The sequence below is a fragment of the Schistocerca serialis genome, chromosome 2 (genome assembly GCF_023864345.2).
Source record: "Schistocerca serialis cubense isolate TAMUIC-IGC-003099 chromosome 2, iqSchSeri2.2, whole genome shotgun sequence".
Lineage (NCBI taxonomy): Eukaryota > Metazoa > Arthropoda > Insecta > Orthoptera > Acrididae > Schistocerca > Schistocerca serialis.
In genome coordinates, this window is record NC_064639.1 from 902,194,657 (window position 1) to 902,212,930 (window position 18,274).

The 18,274-nt window shown below is 42.1% G+C and overlaps 1 protein-coding gene across 1 annotated transcript in view; it reads right to left on the reverse strand.

Moving 5' to 3' along the window:
• Positions 1-18,274, reverse strand: part of LOC126458245 (probable ubiquitin carboxyl-terminal hydrolase FAF-X) — a 314,613-nt gene that overhangs the window by 214,926 nt on the left and 81,413 nt on the right. The window contains exons 9-10 of the mRNA XM_050095144.1: positions 1,308-1,565; positions 1,088-1,186 (exon numbers count right to left, since the gene is read on the reverse strand). Coding sequence (XP_049951101.1) covers positions 1,088-1,186; positions 1,308-1,565 — 357 coding nt within the window. The remainder of the gene's footprint in view (positions 1-1,087; positions 1,187-1,307; positions 1,566-18,274) is intronic.

The window sequence follows — 18,274 nt, forward strand, 5'->3', positions numbered from 1 at the left end:
TCTGCAGTGTCACTACAAAAGAAAAATGTAATGAAAAAATAAATAAATAAATGAAATGATCATGTGGCATTGTTGGCCGAGAGGTCCCATTTGGGTTTGGCCACCAAGTTCAAGTCTTAGTTCAGCCGGTGCCACTATGGGCGACTTGCGGCCGATGATGAGGACAACACAACACCCATTCCACAAGCGGAGAAAATCTCCAACCTGGCCGGGAGTCGAACCTCGGCCCAGTGCTTGGGAGGCAAGCATGCTACCGCCCAGCTAAGCAGGCAGACACTATAAAGAAGCTTCCATAGGAGCTGAAAGGTGCTCCAATTCAAATTTTCCCAGTCCACACAGACTGAATACTGGTCGATTCCCAATGGTACAAGTGGTCAACACCATCCTCATTCCTTTTCTGCTTCCTTAGTTATATTTAATAACTATTTTTTTATTGCCAAATGTGTCATTTAGCAAAGACATAGCAGTATAGACGAATTGTGATTTAACAGTCTAGGATGTAAGAATTTTCAGAGCCTGCACTATGCGCAACAGGTATCTGTAACAGCATAGTTATGTGATGGATTCATTCAAGCATGTACAGCATAGTGTTAGTCCAAGCATCTACTACATATAAAACAGCTTACAGCAACTGAATAAGAATACTGGGCTGGCCGTCTAAACATCATGCAGAAAAATGGAACCATCAATGGTTCTGAACAGTCGAAAGTACACCATTAAAGCACAAATACCATAACACTTAACGTTGTCCTCTGATGTAGCATTTTCTTTGGTTTAGCCTACATGAAATGCTGTGATGTTGTGGAAGATATGACATTTATGAATGTCTGCATGGTACAGTGAGTGGCAGTTGAAGCATGACAAACAAATGCAATGAGCCACACCAGATTCAAACAATTATAAGTTTTATTACAGCGCTAGCAAGAATAAGAAATTTTACTAATTGAGTAGACTGACAGGAAGTTAGTTTCTCTCCAAAAAATATAGCTTATATGATGTTTATATATTCAATACTTCATGACTAGTCATAATGACAAAAATGCTTTCTTTAAAATAACTTTAAATAGACACATAGCCAGCTAATTACCTTATGTGCCATGACACCATCCTTATCATCTTCAGCAAGACGCCGAATTAACTCCAGCAGTTTCTCTCGCTGCTTCTTGTTAGCATTTGTCCAGCTAGACTAGAAAATTTATGTAACGGTGAGTAATCTAACTATAATATACACTCAACCTAAAAAATATAGTTCAGTATTATGAGTCTATATATTTCACATGAGGATAATTTGTCTCCACAGTACTTACCTGGAAACAGACAAAAAGGTGATCCAGTTGCTCCGGAGAAAAGTCCCATGCTAACTTGGCAAGGAGATCATGAACGTTTTTAACTATAGCCTCATGTTTCCCAGCTTGTGCAGCCCACACATTGTCCAGATCCTCTAAAGTCAATGCTCTCTCTTTGATAACAAACCTTAAAATTTTTTCTAATTTCTCAACATACTGTGGTTGATGGAGTGAGTCCCTCAGGACAATTTGCAAAACTTTATTTTCTTTTATCCATTTCTGTAACAAACCAAACCAATTTGAAACCATTAAGAGCCTTTATGGAAAAAATAAATAATAATGCAAATAAAACATTTTCTTAATACATTTTCTTGAAGGTGAATGTGGGACTTTCGCAAAAAAATTCACTTGCAAAATCTCTTCAGGGTATCAACCATGTAAGAGCTTCGTCTTAATGTTGTGTTCTGCCAAATTCATTATTCATCACAGACTGTCGACAATTTGGATCTCACTCTAAATTTAAAGTCATTAAAGTAGGAGAAGCACAGTTGAAAAAAAATCAAGTTTCAGAAAAGGGATGAGAGAGAAATTACAGATTAATGAGAAACAGAGATACGAAAGACAGTGAACTGGGACCAGAAAGTGGTATGGTTATAGGAATAGATAAGTGAGAAACAATATACACAAGACAGTTGGTTTTTATCCAAGATGGATTTGAGTATCTACCCATTATTCATCGATCCACTGTTATATTTCCAACCACTGTTACACTTATAGGATACTGGGTTACCCCCAACTGAGAACGTTGTTGGCTAAGGCCAATTCAGGCTTTACCAGAAAGGTCAATTTTATAATTATACAAATAATTAAACTTAAGCACATTCGGGAAGGGTAAGTGAATAAACTTACAGAATCAAACGATGTAACTGTTTAACAATGTACCGATGTGCCAACAGTAAAAACTGCCAAAAATTAATACATCTCACATGCAAATAGAGTCACATGTCCAAATTATGGTGTTTGTACATTATAGAAGACTTATTTTTTCTTTTCAGTTTCTGTGTCAATCACTTCAAAAACCATTGTGGACTTTGATTACAATACTAGTGCAATTTGTTTAGCCAGATACAGATTCCTTAGAAATTTCTTCTCAGTGTCTAACCTTCTTGGCAACACACTCCTTGTCTAATAGTGTAAGAGCTATATCAATAAAAATCCTCGGTAAAGATTTTTTAATGGATGGCGATAGCTTGTGGTATGGATACATAGGTTACAGCTATCCAGTAAACAAAAATGGCTGTAACTTGGAATGATATTTCATAGACACTTATCCAAATTTTCTGGTGAAACAAATGTATAAGCTTGATAAGAAAACGTCATTACCCATGAATGAGTACATTGGTCTTCAATAACTTTCCTGTATGCCAGGGGCTGCCTACATTCTGCCATGATATTTTGGCCCTGATGTGTCTGGCCATCTTCATGTTAGTAGACAACTGTTGAAGAGTCCAGGTGCATTCAATGGTATTTATGCCGAATCATGCGCATGTGAAAAGTGCTGGTGTCTTTCGGCACATGTGTTGGGTGATTACATGTGCAGGTCAGTTGAGTTGTGTGTGCTGCCCTCAGTGGTGGAAGGGAGAAATGATCTAATCATTAAGTATCAAATTACACTGTCAATTATGCTGTGACTGGATAATTTAATTTATAGGATTCCAATTTTTATCCAGTTGAAAGCCGTTGTCACGATTTATAAGATTATCAGCAAGACTGGTTTCCACTGATTATTTGATTACCAAATCCCAAAATCTGGAAACTGGAGCTAAAATTTTGTTCTATTTTTTTCCATAGAATGTCCCATAGAAATACAGTGTTCCGTGATCTTAAATGGTTGCCAAAGACAGGTGTATCTTTCTTTTCTGTACAACACTCCTGAACAATTTGAGTCATCTGGCTATATATGCAGCACCACACTCACATGGAATTTTGTAAATGCCCCCTCTTTATTAAGTTGTCTTTAACAGATCCGACCAGAGCCAACTTTTTTGCTGCTGGAAATAAGATAACCTTGATTTTATTTTTCCTAAGAACTCTGCCTATTTTAGAAGACACATTTACAGTTATCAATGTCCTCAGTGCATTGCTTCTCGTTAGACCATGAACAACTATTAAAACAAGAAGCAATGCAGTGAAGACACTGATCATAAATCAACTGTTTCCTTCCATCAAGGTCATCTCCTGTCCACCAGTGAAGAGCTTGGATCTGGTTGGCTTCATTAAAGAAGACTTACAACTGAAGGAAGTGTGCATTTTCAAAATTTCCTGTGATTGCGTTGCTGCATATATTCGCCAGACAACACGAACTGTCCAGGAGCGTTGTACAGAACATGAAAGATAAACCCATCTTCGGCAACTGTTAAAAATCAGCAGTAGCAGAACACTGTATTTCCATGGGACACTCAACTCCAGTTTCCAATTTCTGCGATATAGTTATCAAAGAATCAGCGGAAATCAGTCCCGCCGATAAATCCTATAAATCATGACAGCGGCTTTCCACTAGATAAAAACTGGAATCCTATAATTAAAATTATCCAGTCACAGTGGAGTTGATGCGGTCATTTGACAATTAACGATCAGATCATCTCTCACTTCCACCACTAAGGGCAGCATGCACAACTCAGCTGTCCCACACGTCATCGCCGTCTGCCCCACACGTCATCGCCGTCCGCATGTGCCAAGAGACGCCAGAACTTTTTGCATGTGTCACATTTTCTATACATACTATGAATGGAACTGGGCTCTGAAGATGGCCGGATGTCTCTTGGTCAAAATATTGTGCAGAATGTCGACAGGATATGGCTGCACACCCAGACATAATTATAACAAGAAATGTGACAGGAGAATTCCAGGAGTTACATCAAGTAAATTGACTTTTGACAAATACATTATTTTGAAAAGTGGGCACTGATTTTTTACATTTTAAAATGTTGTCGACACACTTATCACCAAAAATATCATTTGTCTCTAAGTCACTAATAACAACACACAACTGTATAATAAGTAGCATTTCTGGCACGGCATATTATCAACCCCTGTAGCACAGACAAATTGTTATTTTGTCTCTTCTGCATTTTACAACTCATGCTGTTGTTTCCTATTGTAATCAATGGTAAGAATTCACCAGAGCACCTAAGAAAGTTTATTGCAGCGCTGCAGTATCAGTATATACTGTTTTTTGTTTTGCAATATTGTTTCTATGCTCTGCACTTTAATAATTTCTTGTATCACTATTGAACAATATGGGATACATTTCAAATGTTAATAAAGAATATTTAATGGTATTGTAATTTTCAATATGATCAGTGTACTTAAAAGGTGTAACAGACATTTAACATAAAACATTGCAAGTCAGGGTGAAGTATGAGCTGGCAAAGTTTTTGACCATGATAATTAAAAATTAATGAAAACTCTAGAACAACAGTATTTGTTACAATTCCTATGAGACTTGGGAACAAGGTACACAGGTAACTGGAACAAAGGAAAGAAAGCAGGTATCAGTCTCCGATGCCAATGTCACTTGCATGTTGCATCACCTGAGTTTGACAAATTATCTAATAGTTTAAAAACTATGAACTCAAGGTAGGAGTATGGGGAGTGGTACGGGTGAGTAGACATGGACGACTCCGGGGAGAGGTTCAGAGATGGGCCTAAGGATTTGAGTAGTGACTGGAGACCCTGCAGGATTACTGGAATGGAGCCACCGTGACAAGGTTTGTAGGTGGAAGTATCTGAGAGCTGGCTGAGTTCTTCCATCACCAACCCTACCAATCAGACTCAACCAAAGACCAATATTGAACTTTGCCTACACCAGTTCACTCCTCCATCCAACCGTGATCCACCCCCACTGCCCCAAAACCACCTTCTGTTAACTTTCCAGAATTTCGTAACCTTGAACCTTGCCTCACCATCATTCCCCAAATCCCTCAACATGCAAACCACCCTTACATCAGCAGAAAGAACTGCAGTCACCATCTAAAAACTGATCCCGACCTTACAATCTTACCTGCGGACAAAGCCTCCACCACTATTGTTTTCAACCACAAGCATTACCTGGCGGAAGGACTCTGCCAGCTGTCAGATACTTTCACCTACAATCCTTGCAACAGTGGCTCCATTCCAGTAATCCAGCACGATCTCCAGTCACTACTCAAATCCTTACGCCCATCCCAGAACCTCTTCCCGGAGTCCATCTCTACTTACCCCTGCCAATCCCCACACCCCTACCTTCTACATGCTTCCTAAAGTCCATAGACATAACCACCCAGGATGCCCCATTGTGGCCAGTTACTGTGCCCCCAGTGAGAGAATCTTGGCTCTCACAGACCAACACCTTCCACATATTCCCTGGAACATACCCTCCTATATAAAAGATACCAACCGTTTCCTCCACCAACTCTTCACAGTTCCTGTCCCTTTACCACAGGTGCCCTGCTTGTCACTATCGATGCCACTTCCCTGTATACTAAAATTCCTAATACCCATGACCTTACTGCAATTTACCACCACCTTTGTCAACACTCTATGGATTCCAAACCAGCAACCTCCTTCCTAACCGCCATGACCAATTATATCCTCACCCACAATTACTTCTTTTTTAAAGGCATTACCTACAAACAAATACGGAGTATGGCTGTGGGCACCCGCATAGCACCATCCAATGCCAACCTATTCAAGGGCCATCCAGAAGAATTCTTCCTAAAAACCCAGAATACTAAACCCCTCACCTGGTTCAGAGTTACTGATGACATCTTTGCTATATGGATAGAAGGTGAGGGCACACTACCCAAATTCCTCCATTTGCTTCACCTGGTCCTATTCAGCCCAACAAGCCAGCTTCCTAGAAGTTGACCTTCACCTCAAAGATGGCTACATCAGTACCTCCGTCCATGTCAAACCTACTAACCACCAGCAATAACTCCACTTCAACAGCTGCCACTGATTCCATACAAAGAATTCCCTTCGATACAGCCTAGCCACCCATGGTCACCGTATCTGCAGTGACAAGCAATCCCCCTTGGAATATACCAAGGGTCTCACTGAAGCCTTCACTGAATGTAATTATCCTCCCAACCTTGTACAAAAACAAATCTCCTGCGCCTTATCATTCCAATCTCCCAAAACCTGAAAACGTCCCACAGTCCGGCCACAAAGGAGCATTCCCCTCATAACTTATTACCACCCAGGACAGAAGCAACTGAATTACATTCTCTGCCAGGGTTTCGATTACCTCTTGTCGTGCCCTGAAATGATAAATGTCCTGTCCACTATCCTTCCCACACCTCCTACACTGGTATTCCGCTGTCCACCAAACCTACACAATATACTGATCCATCCTTACACAATCCTTGCTCCCAACCCCTTACCCCATGGCTCATACACCTGTAATAGACCTAGATGCAAGACCTGTCCCATACATCCTCCCACCACCACCTACTCCAGTCTGACCACAAACATCACCTATACCATCAAAGGCAGGGCTACATGTGAAAACAGTCATGTGATTTACAAGCTAAGCTGCAACCACTATGCTGCATTCTATGTAGGCACGACAAATAACAAGCTGTCTGTCCACATGAATGACACCGACAAACTGTGGCCAAGAAACAAGTGGACCACCCTGTTGCTGAACATGCTGACACACATGATATCCTTCATTTCGATGTCTGCTTCACAGCCTGTGCCATTTGGACCCTTCCCACCAACACTAGCTTTTATGAATTGCGCAGGTGGGAACTTTCCCTGCAATACATCCTATGTTCCCGTAACCCTCCTGGCCTCAACCTTCATTAGTCACTGTTCTTACCCATCCAGCCCTCCTCTCTGTTCCCATTCCAGCTCTACACAGCAGTCATTTCACCGGCACACCCTGTCTTCTCCCATCATGCACTGGTGCTGCTGCTCACAATGTGGTTTCAGTTGCCTGAGACTGCAGTTGTGTGTGCGTGTGTGTGTGTATGTGTGTGTGTGTGTGTGTGTGTGTGTGTTTTTGACAAAGGCCTTAATGGCTGAAAGCTCTAATTATGAGAGTCTTTTCCTTATGCCTATATGATACTCAGCATCTCCACTATATGCTGAGTAGCAACTTTCCTTCTCTAATAATGTTATATATGTAAACTGATATTTATGTTCAACTTTTAAAAACTGAGGTAGACGTACCACCTGTAACATCCACAAGTTTACTTGAGAAAGACACTATAGCCAAAACTAACTTGTAAGGAAGAAGGATTACCAATTAAACTATTTGCAGCTTGCTAGGAATAATTCGTTATAAAATGTCATTACGATTCATTTTACACAGGGGGACCGGCTGATAAGAAAATACTGATTTTTCTGTATAATATGAGCTTTTTTAATGGAATTTTTGCTTTTACAAAAACCTCTATCAGTTTTTTTCAAAATGATCTTTGTCTTCTTCTTTTGGTTCCACTTAAGCTTTCAACAAATGACTGTTTCTGTTGAGAAGTATCTTGAATGAGTCAAGATGTTTCTCAGAATTATCTTACTTTTCCGATACAGTTCGATGATGACAAATAGCAGAATACCAATTTCCGATCTGCAGCATAAGACAGAGAAAGGCTGGAGGCTTTTGAGATCTGGACATGGCGGAAGATGGAAGGAATAAGTTGGATGGACAGAGTAAAAAATGAAGAGGTACTGAGAAGAGTGGGAGAGAAACGGCAGTTACTAGATGTAATAAAGAGAAGAAAAAGAAATTGGATTGGGCATATATTAAGAAAGAATGACGGACTGATAAAAACAGTTTTAGAAGGTTATGTAGAAGGGAAAAGGAAGCGAGGAAGGAAGAGATTCCAGATACTGGATGACATGATGGACGGTACAACATACAGCAGCCTTAAGAAGGAAGCAATGGATCGCAGAAAATGGAGAAGCAAAGGACCTGCTAATATAGCAGATAACTGATGATGATGAGCATATAAGCAGTTTTGTAAGCATTCACAGTCGTGTGACCTATACCTGACAAAACTACAAGTAGAACGAACAAGGCATTTAAGAGTAGAAGTAAAAATTTTAAATAACTTTTTGCACTTTACAGGAACACACTCAGTGTGGTGGTTTTAGTTTTCTTGTCACTAGAGTGTGGAAATTACAATGTTGCTTACGAGTGCAAACTAACTAAAACTTCAGCTGCCCAAGGGGAAGGAGTGGAGCTGGGAAACAAACCCAGCTTCTCTCTTGCAGTACAGCCAGCCTACATCTTTATCTTGTAAAGAGTGGACACACCATCAAAGGGACTGCTAATCCCTTCTGGTGTCATAGGAGTCATACCAGAACCCCATAATGTTGTGACAGGCAAACAGAGAACCGACAACTGCAAAGTTCTCCATTATGACAAGTCCTCATTGTTCACAAGAACCAACGTCATTTCTCGGTTTTCAGTTCTCGCTTTGTGCCAGAGAACTGATGACACCAATATTTATACTCCTACAACTGACGCAATGTCATATTAATGACATTTACCAACATTTTGTATTAATACAGCAAAGCTGATAGTGTGACCCAAAGTGGCTGCATAGTGTGTGCGTTAATCCCCAACATACCGATTTTTTCCCCAAGTTATGTTCCAAAAAAATGAATGACATTATATATAGACAAATAAAGATAAAGATAGCTTTTTAAAGCTCAAAATGAAGCGTTACAAATTTTTGAAGATCACTATTAATAAAACTCAAGTAAACTCGTGCAACAGACCAACCCAAATATCCTGAAATCTGAACATTATTTTTTTTTTTTATTATTATTTTTTTTTTTTGTTTATGTGTCACTATGAAATCACACCATGTATTTCACAATGATTTTCTGTGAACAGATATCTTTGAGGGGCTGTGCGGAGCACAGTGGAAGTTTTTATTTCGTATCACTGGCGAGCACTTGCCAGTCAACTGACAAACTTTCATTATGTTCTGTGGGGTGCAATGTAGACTAGCCTCCCCGTGGTGCATCCTGGGCAACGTGATTTTTTATCACGGCTAAATAATCTACAAATCTGGCTGCTGGACCTGTGAGGATTTCCCAGCTTTACAGAATCAGCACAGACATGAACGCGAATACCCGAAACAACGGTTCCTCTCAGAACCCGTTGACCAAGGACATTGGAGATGTCCTTAAAATCCTACAACTCAACGTAGAAGGAATGAGCAGAGCTAAATCTGACTACCTAATTAAAGTCCTGGACAACCATCCTTGGATGCTGTCTTGCTCCAGGAAACACATTGCGCCGACGAAAAGCAGTTGAAAAATAGATGCAAACTTCCAGGCTATTCCCTTGCTGCAGCAACTTACCACGCTAACTATGGCACTGCCACCTACTTTAAAAACAACACTGACCAGGTCCACAATATAAAAACACACACTGACCCAAGCGCCTACGTCATAAGAACAAAAATTGCTGATATTTAAGTCATCAACCTCTACAAATCCCCAACTCAGTCATGGAATGACTCTGCTATTTCCAACATACAACATCCTACAGTGATAATGGGTGATTTCAACAGCAACAGTACCCAGTGGGGATATAACAACACTAATGAGGATGGGGAGGGAGTAATGAAATGGGCGGACATAGAAGACGTCTTCTTGATCCTTGATCTGCTAGATGAAAAACAGACTACAACCCCGATCTGTGCTTTGTTTCCAGAGACGCCAAAAAGCTACCATTACGCTGCAATAAACAGATCTTGCCTGATTTTCCTCGTAGCCAGCACAGGCCCGTCCTGCTACATGTCGGTATACAGATTCCAATAGTGAGATCTACACCTAAACCTCGATGGAATTTTGGCAAAGCCAACTGGGAAGCCTTTACCGCCGAGATGGACCACAACATCCAATGGATCCCACCCGCATCGAAGAACTACAACAGCTTTGTGGGATTACTCCTAGCCATTGCCAAAAACACATTCCCAGAGGCTTCAGGAAAACTTATATTCCCGGCTGGAGCCAAGAATGCATAGGCCTATATAATGCATATTCGCAAAACAACGAACCTGAAATGGGGGACGAGCTTCTCCAATGCCTGGACTCAGCAAGACAAGAAAAGTGGCACACTCTCATGAAAAATATGGACTTCAAGCACTCCAGCAAGAAAGCCTGGTGCCGTCTTAAAAACCTAGGTGAAAGCTCCATTAAAACCTGTATGGGTGGCAACATACACCCCAAAGAGGTAGCAAGCGGAACAGTCAACCTTACGAGAAAAACACCACGCAGCAACCAGGATAAGACTATGAAAGTAAAGAAAGAACTGAGAACCAAGCTCCGACAATCCACACCCGACAACAATTTCTCAAAAACCTTTACCATCCTAGAGATCACAGAAGCACTGAAAGAAATGAAAATGGGTAGAGCGGCTGGTTTAGATGAGGTCTACCCCGAGTTCTTACGGCACCTAGGACCTCGAGCTCTACTGTGGCTAACTCAGTTTTACAATGACATCCAACGATCGGAAACACTACCACCACTATTTAAACAAACCAAGATCATCGCCATTCTTAAGCCTGGCAAAGATGAAAGCTCCCAGAGGACTATAGACCTATAGCTCTTCTAAGTGTATGTTACAAACTATTGGAGAGACTTATTCTCAACAGAATAAAACCCATTACTGAGAATTTCATTCCTATTGAACAAGCCGGATTTAGACCCGGTCGGAGCTGCTGTGATCAAGTATTATCTCTTACCACGCATATTGAGAGTGGATTTCAAAGGAAGAAAAAGACAGTCGCCGTGTTCATAGATCTATCGTCAGCATATGACACAGTGTGGAGGGAGGCAATGATTCTTAAACTCCAACACATTATTCCTTGCAAGAAAACGGCTACCCTAATCAACAATATGCTTTCAAATAGGTTTTTTGAAGTACACCTAGATGGAGAGATAAGCAAGAAATATAGGTTAAATGATGGCCTGCCCCAAGGATCCGTGCTAGCTCCATTACTATTTAATATATATACATTAGACCTACCAGAGACATCTTCTAAGAAGTTCATCTATGCAGACGATATTGCTCTCACATATCAACATCAAGACTTCCACAATTCCGAAAGAATCATCGAGGAAGACCTTATCAAAATTGATGAATATTTCGAAACATGGAGGCTCAGACCTAATACTTCTAAAACCCAAGTCTCCTGTTTCCACCTCAACAACAGACAGACAAACTATGCACCCCACGTAGAGTTCAGAGGCCAGATGCTTAACTACAATCCCCTCCCAAAGTATCTGGGAATTACATTGGACCGATCTCTGACGTACAAGGAGCACTTATACAAATGCGCAGCAAAAATCAAAACCAGAAATAATGTCCTACACAAACTCACTGGAAGTAGCTGGGGAGCAAGCGCCACAGTTCTCAGAACATCTGCTCTTGCACTAGTATATTCGGTGGCTGAATACTGCACTCTGGTCTGGCTAAACAGCACCCATACAGCAACGGTGGACACCCAGCTAAACGACACCATGAGGCTCATCTCAGGCACTATTAAATCGACGCCCCACCAATGGCTCCCGGTACTGGCTAACATAGCCCCACCTCATCTAAGGCAAAGATCTGCACTGAAAAGGGAATGGCAAAAGTGCGCTAACAACCATGTCCTACCCTTACACGAAGACTGCAAGAATCGCAGCCACAGGCTCAAGTCCCGTAAGCCATCATGGAGATTAGGGCAACAGCTGATCGAGGACAATTATGATATCGACGAAGCCTGGCGTCTGGAATGGGATATGTCTAACCCTGATCACCTTAACTTAGTCTCAGACCCAACCATACGGCCCGAGGGCTTCGGTCTTCCCAGAAAATCTTGGACAACTTTAAATCGTATCCGAACAGGCTATGGTAGATGTAATTACTGGAAGCACAAATGGGGACAGACTGACTCACCCAACTGCGACTGTGGGAATCCACAAACTCTACATCATATCGCAACAGACTGCCCTACGAGGAGATTCCCTGGCACAATGCAGGAGCTGCACCTCCTGGAGGGAGATGCTTCTGGCTGGCTGAGGGACTTGGACATACAACCATGAGTCTGGTCTACTTTCTCCTTCTGAAAAACCTATTACTAGATACTATTACTATAATTTCTATGTAATTTTGTGTTTTACTTCCTTTTTTAGATCTAATAATTGTTTGTTGCCTGTAACATTGACCATTCATTGTTTTTATACGTTGTTTGTGTTACTACTTACTTACTGCTGTATTCTATTAGCCATACGAAATATATATATTATATTCTGTCTCTAATAAAGTAACATCACATTCTTCTTTTCTTTACTAGGTGCTAAATTCGATGCCTAACTCCAGTTCACTATAGCCATCATTTTTTAAAAGCACTGCCTAAACAAGTGTGCATTTTGTTGTCGATTATCCAAAGCTGCATACAGTAAAGATGATGTCTAGTGGAAAGAACCTCAACCAAATACGACAGGCAGGTTACAAGTGTCGGACTGGATGCTCTTTGGCACCCAAACACTTATCTATCAGTGCTGAAATGGATATAAGCAAGTTTTTATTATTTCAGAGGTTTGTTCTTAAATCGCCCAAGTATACTTGGAATTTTAAGTTTCTGTCAAAAGAATAGAAATAACTCAGGACATTATATGCAAAAGATTGTGGGGTCCAATCAAATCAAGAGATTTAAATTTTTTATTTTTAAACCTTTATTGAACTGATTTTGATCGTTACTATTATTCAATTATTTGGTTTAAATTTAACTTTTTATTTCCTACTCCTTTGCCACATCATTTTAATCTTTATATTAACTTTTTCATATGTTCTCATTCTGTCTTATCATTCTTTTGTCATTTGGAATTTTTTTCATGTTATTTTAATTATCTTTATGTATTAACTTCTACTTTATTCCTTCCATTCTTTCATTTTATATTTTTGTCTTGTTACTGTATTCATTATCTCTAGTATTAATTTTACATGAATTTTGTTTTGTTTGTAATTTCTCCTTTTGCTTAAGTGCATTATTTTGTCCACGGAGTAACAAGAATTTATGTATTAAATGACAGTTATGATAAAAAAATTTGCCACTTCTGAGTATATGCTTTTAAGTGGGCACTTCTCGGTACTAACCTCTTGGTTTGATTTCTTAATTTGTTTAACAAATTTGCATATTGAAGTGAAATATATATTAAAGCATACAGTAAAATTGCAAAATCAAATACATAGAATTATGAGATGAAATGTTCCATTAACTTTGAAAAATAATTGTCAAAATGCAAGTTGGTGAAATGTTTTGCAAACAAGTTTTGATGAAAATAATGGAGTTATTTAGGGCTAATGATATGGGAAGCGACAACAATCTATTTGGGGGCCACGTAAATATGAGCTGCTGGGAAAGGTCATAGCAGTTAGGTCAGTGTATATCCAGATCAGTGAAGACGTCATCGCACCGCACCTTTGTGGCATTGTGTAGTGTCAGCAACACTCTTAAAATAGATCACAGTTCGAATCCTACATGGGAGTAAGTTTTTTTTTAAATATGTGAGGGGCACATCCTTTGTATGGATTACAATGATTGCATCCGTCATCAGATTTCTAGTAGATGTTTTTCTTATGCGAGTATTACTTCTAATAGAAATAATGCATAACACATGATATATAATTCTGCAATAATGTTGTTAACATGTCAGGATTGGGCAGGAGGGGAAAGCTGTAGGCACCCGTTGAGGTGAAAAATCAAATGTATTTTCAGTGCATGGATGTTTAATGCCATAAAAAGCAAAGGCAGGCCTGAGAAGCTGCCGAAAATGAATCGGCTGCCGCCCAAGAGAGCAGGAGAGGAGAACGTCTGGTCAGGTCGGAAGCTGCCAGCAGAAGAGACCGGACGGCATGTCCGCTCCCAACGGCTGGCCGTGGTTCCACCCCCACTTGATCGCTTCAAAATCTCCCTACTGGTCGGCCAAATCGAAGACGCGCAGTTCAGTAGCATTACCGCATCAGCAATACGTGAGTGTAGCTGCTGATTGCTCAACAGGTGAATTTCAAAGTGGTTCTGTCCGGTTTCTTGCAACGTGACTGATCTGCTACAACCTTGTACAAACAAATCTCCCACACCTTATCATTCCAATCTCCCACCACCTCAAAAAGCCCCACTGTCCAGCCACAGAGCAGTGTTCCCCTTGCAACTCAGTACCACCCACGACTGGAGCAACTGAATTACATTCTCCGCCAGGGCTGACTACCTCTCGTGGTGCCCTGAAATGAGGAATATCCTGGCCACTATCCTTCCCACTCCTCTCACAGTGGTATTCCGCCATCCACTGAACCTACACAATATACTCGTCCATCCATACACAATCCTTGTTCCCAACCCTTTACCCCATGGCTCATACACCTGTAATAGACCTAGATGCAAGACCTGTCACATACAGCCTCCCACCACCACCTACTCCAGTCTGACCACAAACATCACCTATACCATCAAAGGCAGGGCTACCAGTGAAACCAGTCATGTGATCTACAAGCTAAGCTGCAGCCACTGCGCTGCATTCTATGTGGGCATGACAACCAACAAGCTGTCTGTCCGCATGAATGGCCACTGACAAACTGTGGCCAAGAAACAAGTGGACCACTCTGTTGCTGAGCACGCCGCCAAATGTGACATCCTTCATTTCAATTACTGCTTCATAGCCTGTGCCATACGGACCCTTCCCAACAACACCAGCTTTTCTGAATTGCGCAGGTGGGAACTTTTCCTGCAATATAGCCTATGTTCCAATAACCCACCTGGCCTCAACCTCTTTTAGCCATTGACCTCTCCCATCCAGCCCCCTCCCTGTTCCCATTCCAGCACTATACAGCCCTCATGCCTCCATTGCAACAGCCATTATATTTCTCTCCTTTTCAGGTATCTCCCCCCCTCCGCTCCCTCTAACCTTCTGACTACACGTAGCTGCCCTACCCTTTTTCCAGCTCGTCACTCTGCGCTTTCCAACAGCACGTCACTGCCCGCCATGCCTACCCTACTATCCCTCCCCCTTCCCACCTCAGCCTCCTTTTTACCTCCAACCAGTCGCCACTCCCATCATGCGCCGCTGCTGCTGCTTGCACTGTAGTCCAGTTGCCTGAGACAGTAGTCGTGTGTGTGAGCTGCATTTGCGTAAGTGTGTATGAGTGTGTTTGCAGTTTATTCTGACAATGGCCTTACTGGCTGAAAGCTATATTTGTGACAGTCTTTTTGTTGTGCCTACCTGCGACACGCATCTGCACTATATGGTGAGTAGCAACAGTCCTTTTCACAATATTGTCTACATTTTGGTAATACACGGAGAAGTAAAATAAACAGAAGGAAATTCTTTATATTTATTTTTATTTTCATCAGCCTTTTGGCTTATATAACCTGTTGAACGTGGTACCTCTCAATTTTTAATCATCATCCTACTAGGATAGCTATGAAACTTACATCTTCATTGTCGCAAATATTCGGATGGCATTTATTTGGTAATAAATACACAACCAGTCGCATTTTTATGGTTTATTCAACCATGAACATGTTTTTGAACCACTGCACGCTCATCTTCAGATGGAGGTGTTACCGAAACATGATCTTGTGGACCAAGTGTAGCTAGATGCAGTGCTGGTGTATCTGGCAGAAATTATGGAAATCTGGTAATCGGCGATGAAACATTTGCGAATCCGAAAGTTTCTTTATGTTTTAGGTACTTACAGTGCACTGCCTTGTGATATTCCCATCAGACTGCTTCTTATAACATGTATTATTACACTATGTACACAAATAAAAACAATATGTAGCTACACTTGGTGTTCATGGTTGAATAAATCATAAAAAGGGACTGATTGCATATTTATTACCAAATAAATGCCAGTTTAAATCACAGTCGCAGTTGGTTGTCCCCAATGGATATACTGAAAATACACTCCTGGAAATGGAAAAAAGAACACATTGACACCGGTGTGTCAGACCCAGCATACTTGCTCCGGACACTGCGAGAGGGCTGTACAAGCAATGATCACACGCACGGCACAGCAGACACACCGGGAACCGCGTTGTTGGACGTCGAATGGTGCTAGCTGCGCAGCATTTGTGCACCGCCGCTGTCAGTGTCAGCCAGTTTGCCGTGGCATACGGAGCTCCATCGCAATCTTTAACACTGGTAGCATGCCGCGACAGCGTGGATGTGAACCGTATGTGCAGTTGACGGACTTTGAGCGAGGGCGTATAGTGGGCATGCGGGAGGCCGGGTGGACGTACCGCCGAATTGCTCAACACGTGGGGCGTGAGGTCTCCACAGTACATCGATGTTGTCGCCAGTGGTCGGTGGAAGGTGCACGTGTCCGTCGACCTGGGACCGGACCGCAGCGACGCACGGATGCACGCCAAGACCGTAGGATCCTACGCAGTGCCGTAGGGGACCGCACCGCCACTTCCCAGCAAATTAGGGACACTGTTGCTCCTGGGGTATCGGCGAGGACCATTCGCAACCGTCTCCATGAAGCTGGGCTACGGTCCCGCACACCATTAGGCCGTCTTCCGCTCACGCCCCAACATCGTGCAGCCCGCCTCCAGTGGTGTCGCGACAGGCGTGAATGGAGGGACGAATGGAGACGTGTCGTCTTCAGCGATGAGAGTCGCTTCTGCCTTGGTGCCAATGATGGTCGTATGCGTGTTTGGTGCCGTGCAGGTGAGCGCCACAATCAGGACTGCATTCGACCGAGGCACACAGGGCCAACACCCGGCATCATGGTGTGGGGAGCGATCTCCTACACTGGCCGTACACCACTTGATCGTTGAGGGGTCACTGAATAGTGCACGGTACATCCAAACCGTCATCGAACCCATCGTTCTACCATTCCTAGACCGGCAAGGGAACTTGCTGTTCCAACAGGACAATGCACGTCCACATGTATCCCGTGCCACCCAACGTGCTCTAGAAGGTGTAAGTCAACTACCCTGGCCAGCAAGATCTCCGGATCTGTCCCCCATTGAGCATGTTTGGGACTGGATGAAGCGTCGTCTCACGCGGTCTGCATGTCCAGCACGAACGCTGGTCCAACTGAGGCGCCAGGTGGAAATGGCATGGCAAGCCGTTCCACAGGACTACATCCAGCATCTCTTCGATCGTCTCCATGGGAGAATAGCAGCCTGCATTGCTGCGAAAGGTGGATATACACTGTACTAGTGCCGACATTGTGCATGCTCTGTTGCCTGTGTCTATGTGCCTGTGGTTCTGTCAGTGTGATCATGTGATGTATCTGACCCCAGGAATGTGTCAATAAAGTTTCCCCTTCCTGGGACAATGAATTCACGGTGTTCTTATTTCAATTTCCAGGAGTGTATTTGGCTGTTTCTTCTGAATATATTGAGATTTCTGAGGTTGTGAATACACTGAGACCTGAGATCACAGCTGCTTTCTTTTCTTTTTTTCCCTTCTTTTCCTGAATACATTGCGGATTTCGTTTCTATACTGACATGAGAATGCTGCAATGTCTCTTTCTTCCATGCGTATCATCTGCTTGCTGCTCTTGCACTGGCTGTGTAGAACCGTAAACTGACACATCCTTTATTTTTCTCATCCTATCTAGCAGTGAGCATCGACAACATTAATGCACGAAATGCTTAAGTACACCAATGGCCCCAATCTAGACTTTTAGCATATTCTGCAGGAAATGAGTATTTGACCAGTTCTAAAGACAGTTCGACTGTACTGCAGATGGATTCACGCAAATTGCAGTCTAAACAAGGTAGAAATCCATAAAGAGCCAAAGTATGAAGTATAGATTCTCATGGCTGACAGCACAACAAAATCAACACTCCCCTGGTGTCACTGTTCTCCTCCAACATCTGCAGTGCTGTGCTTGAGCAACATAGGAACACAAACAGTAATATCTTCTAGGGTGCATGTCATATGTAACAACAACAACTAGTACATAAATAAAAGATCGCAATGTT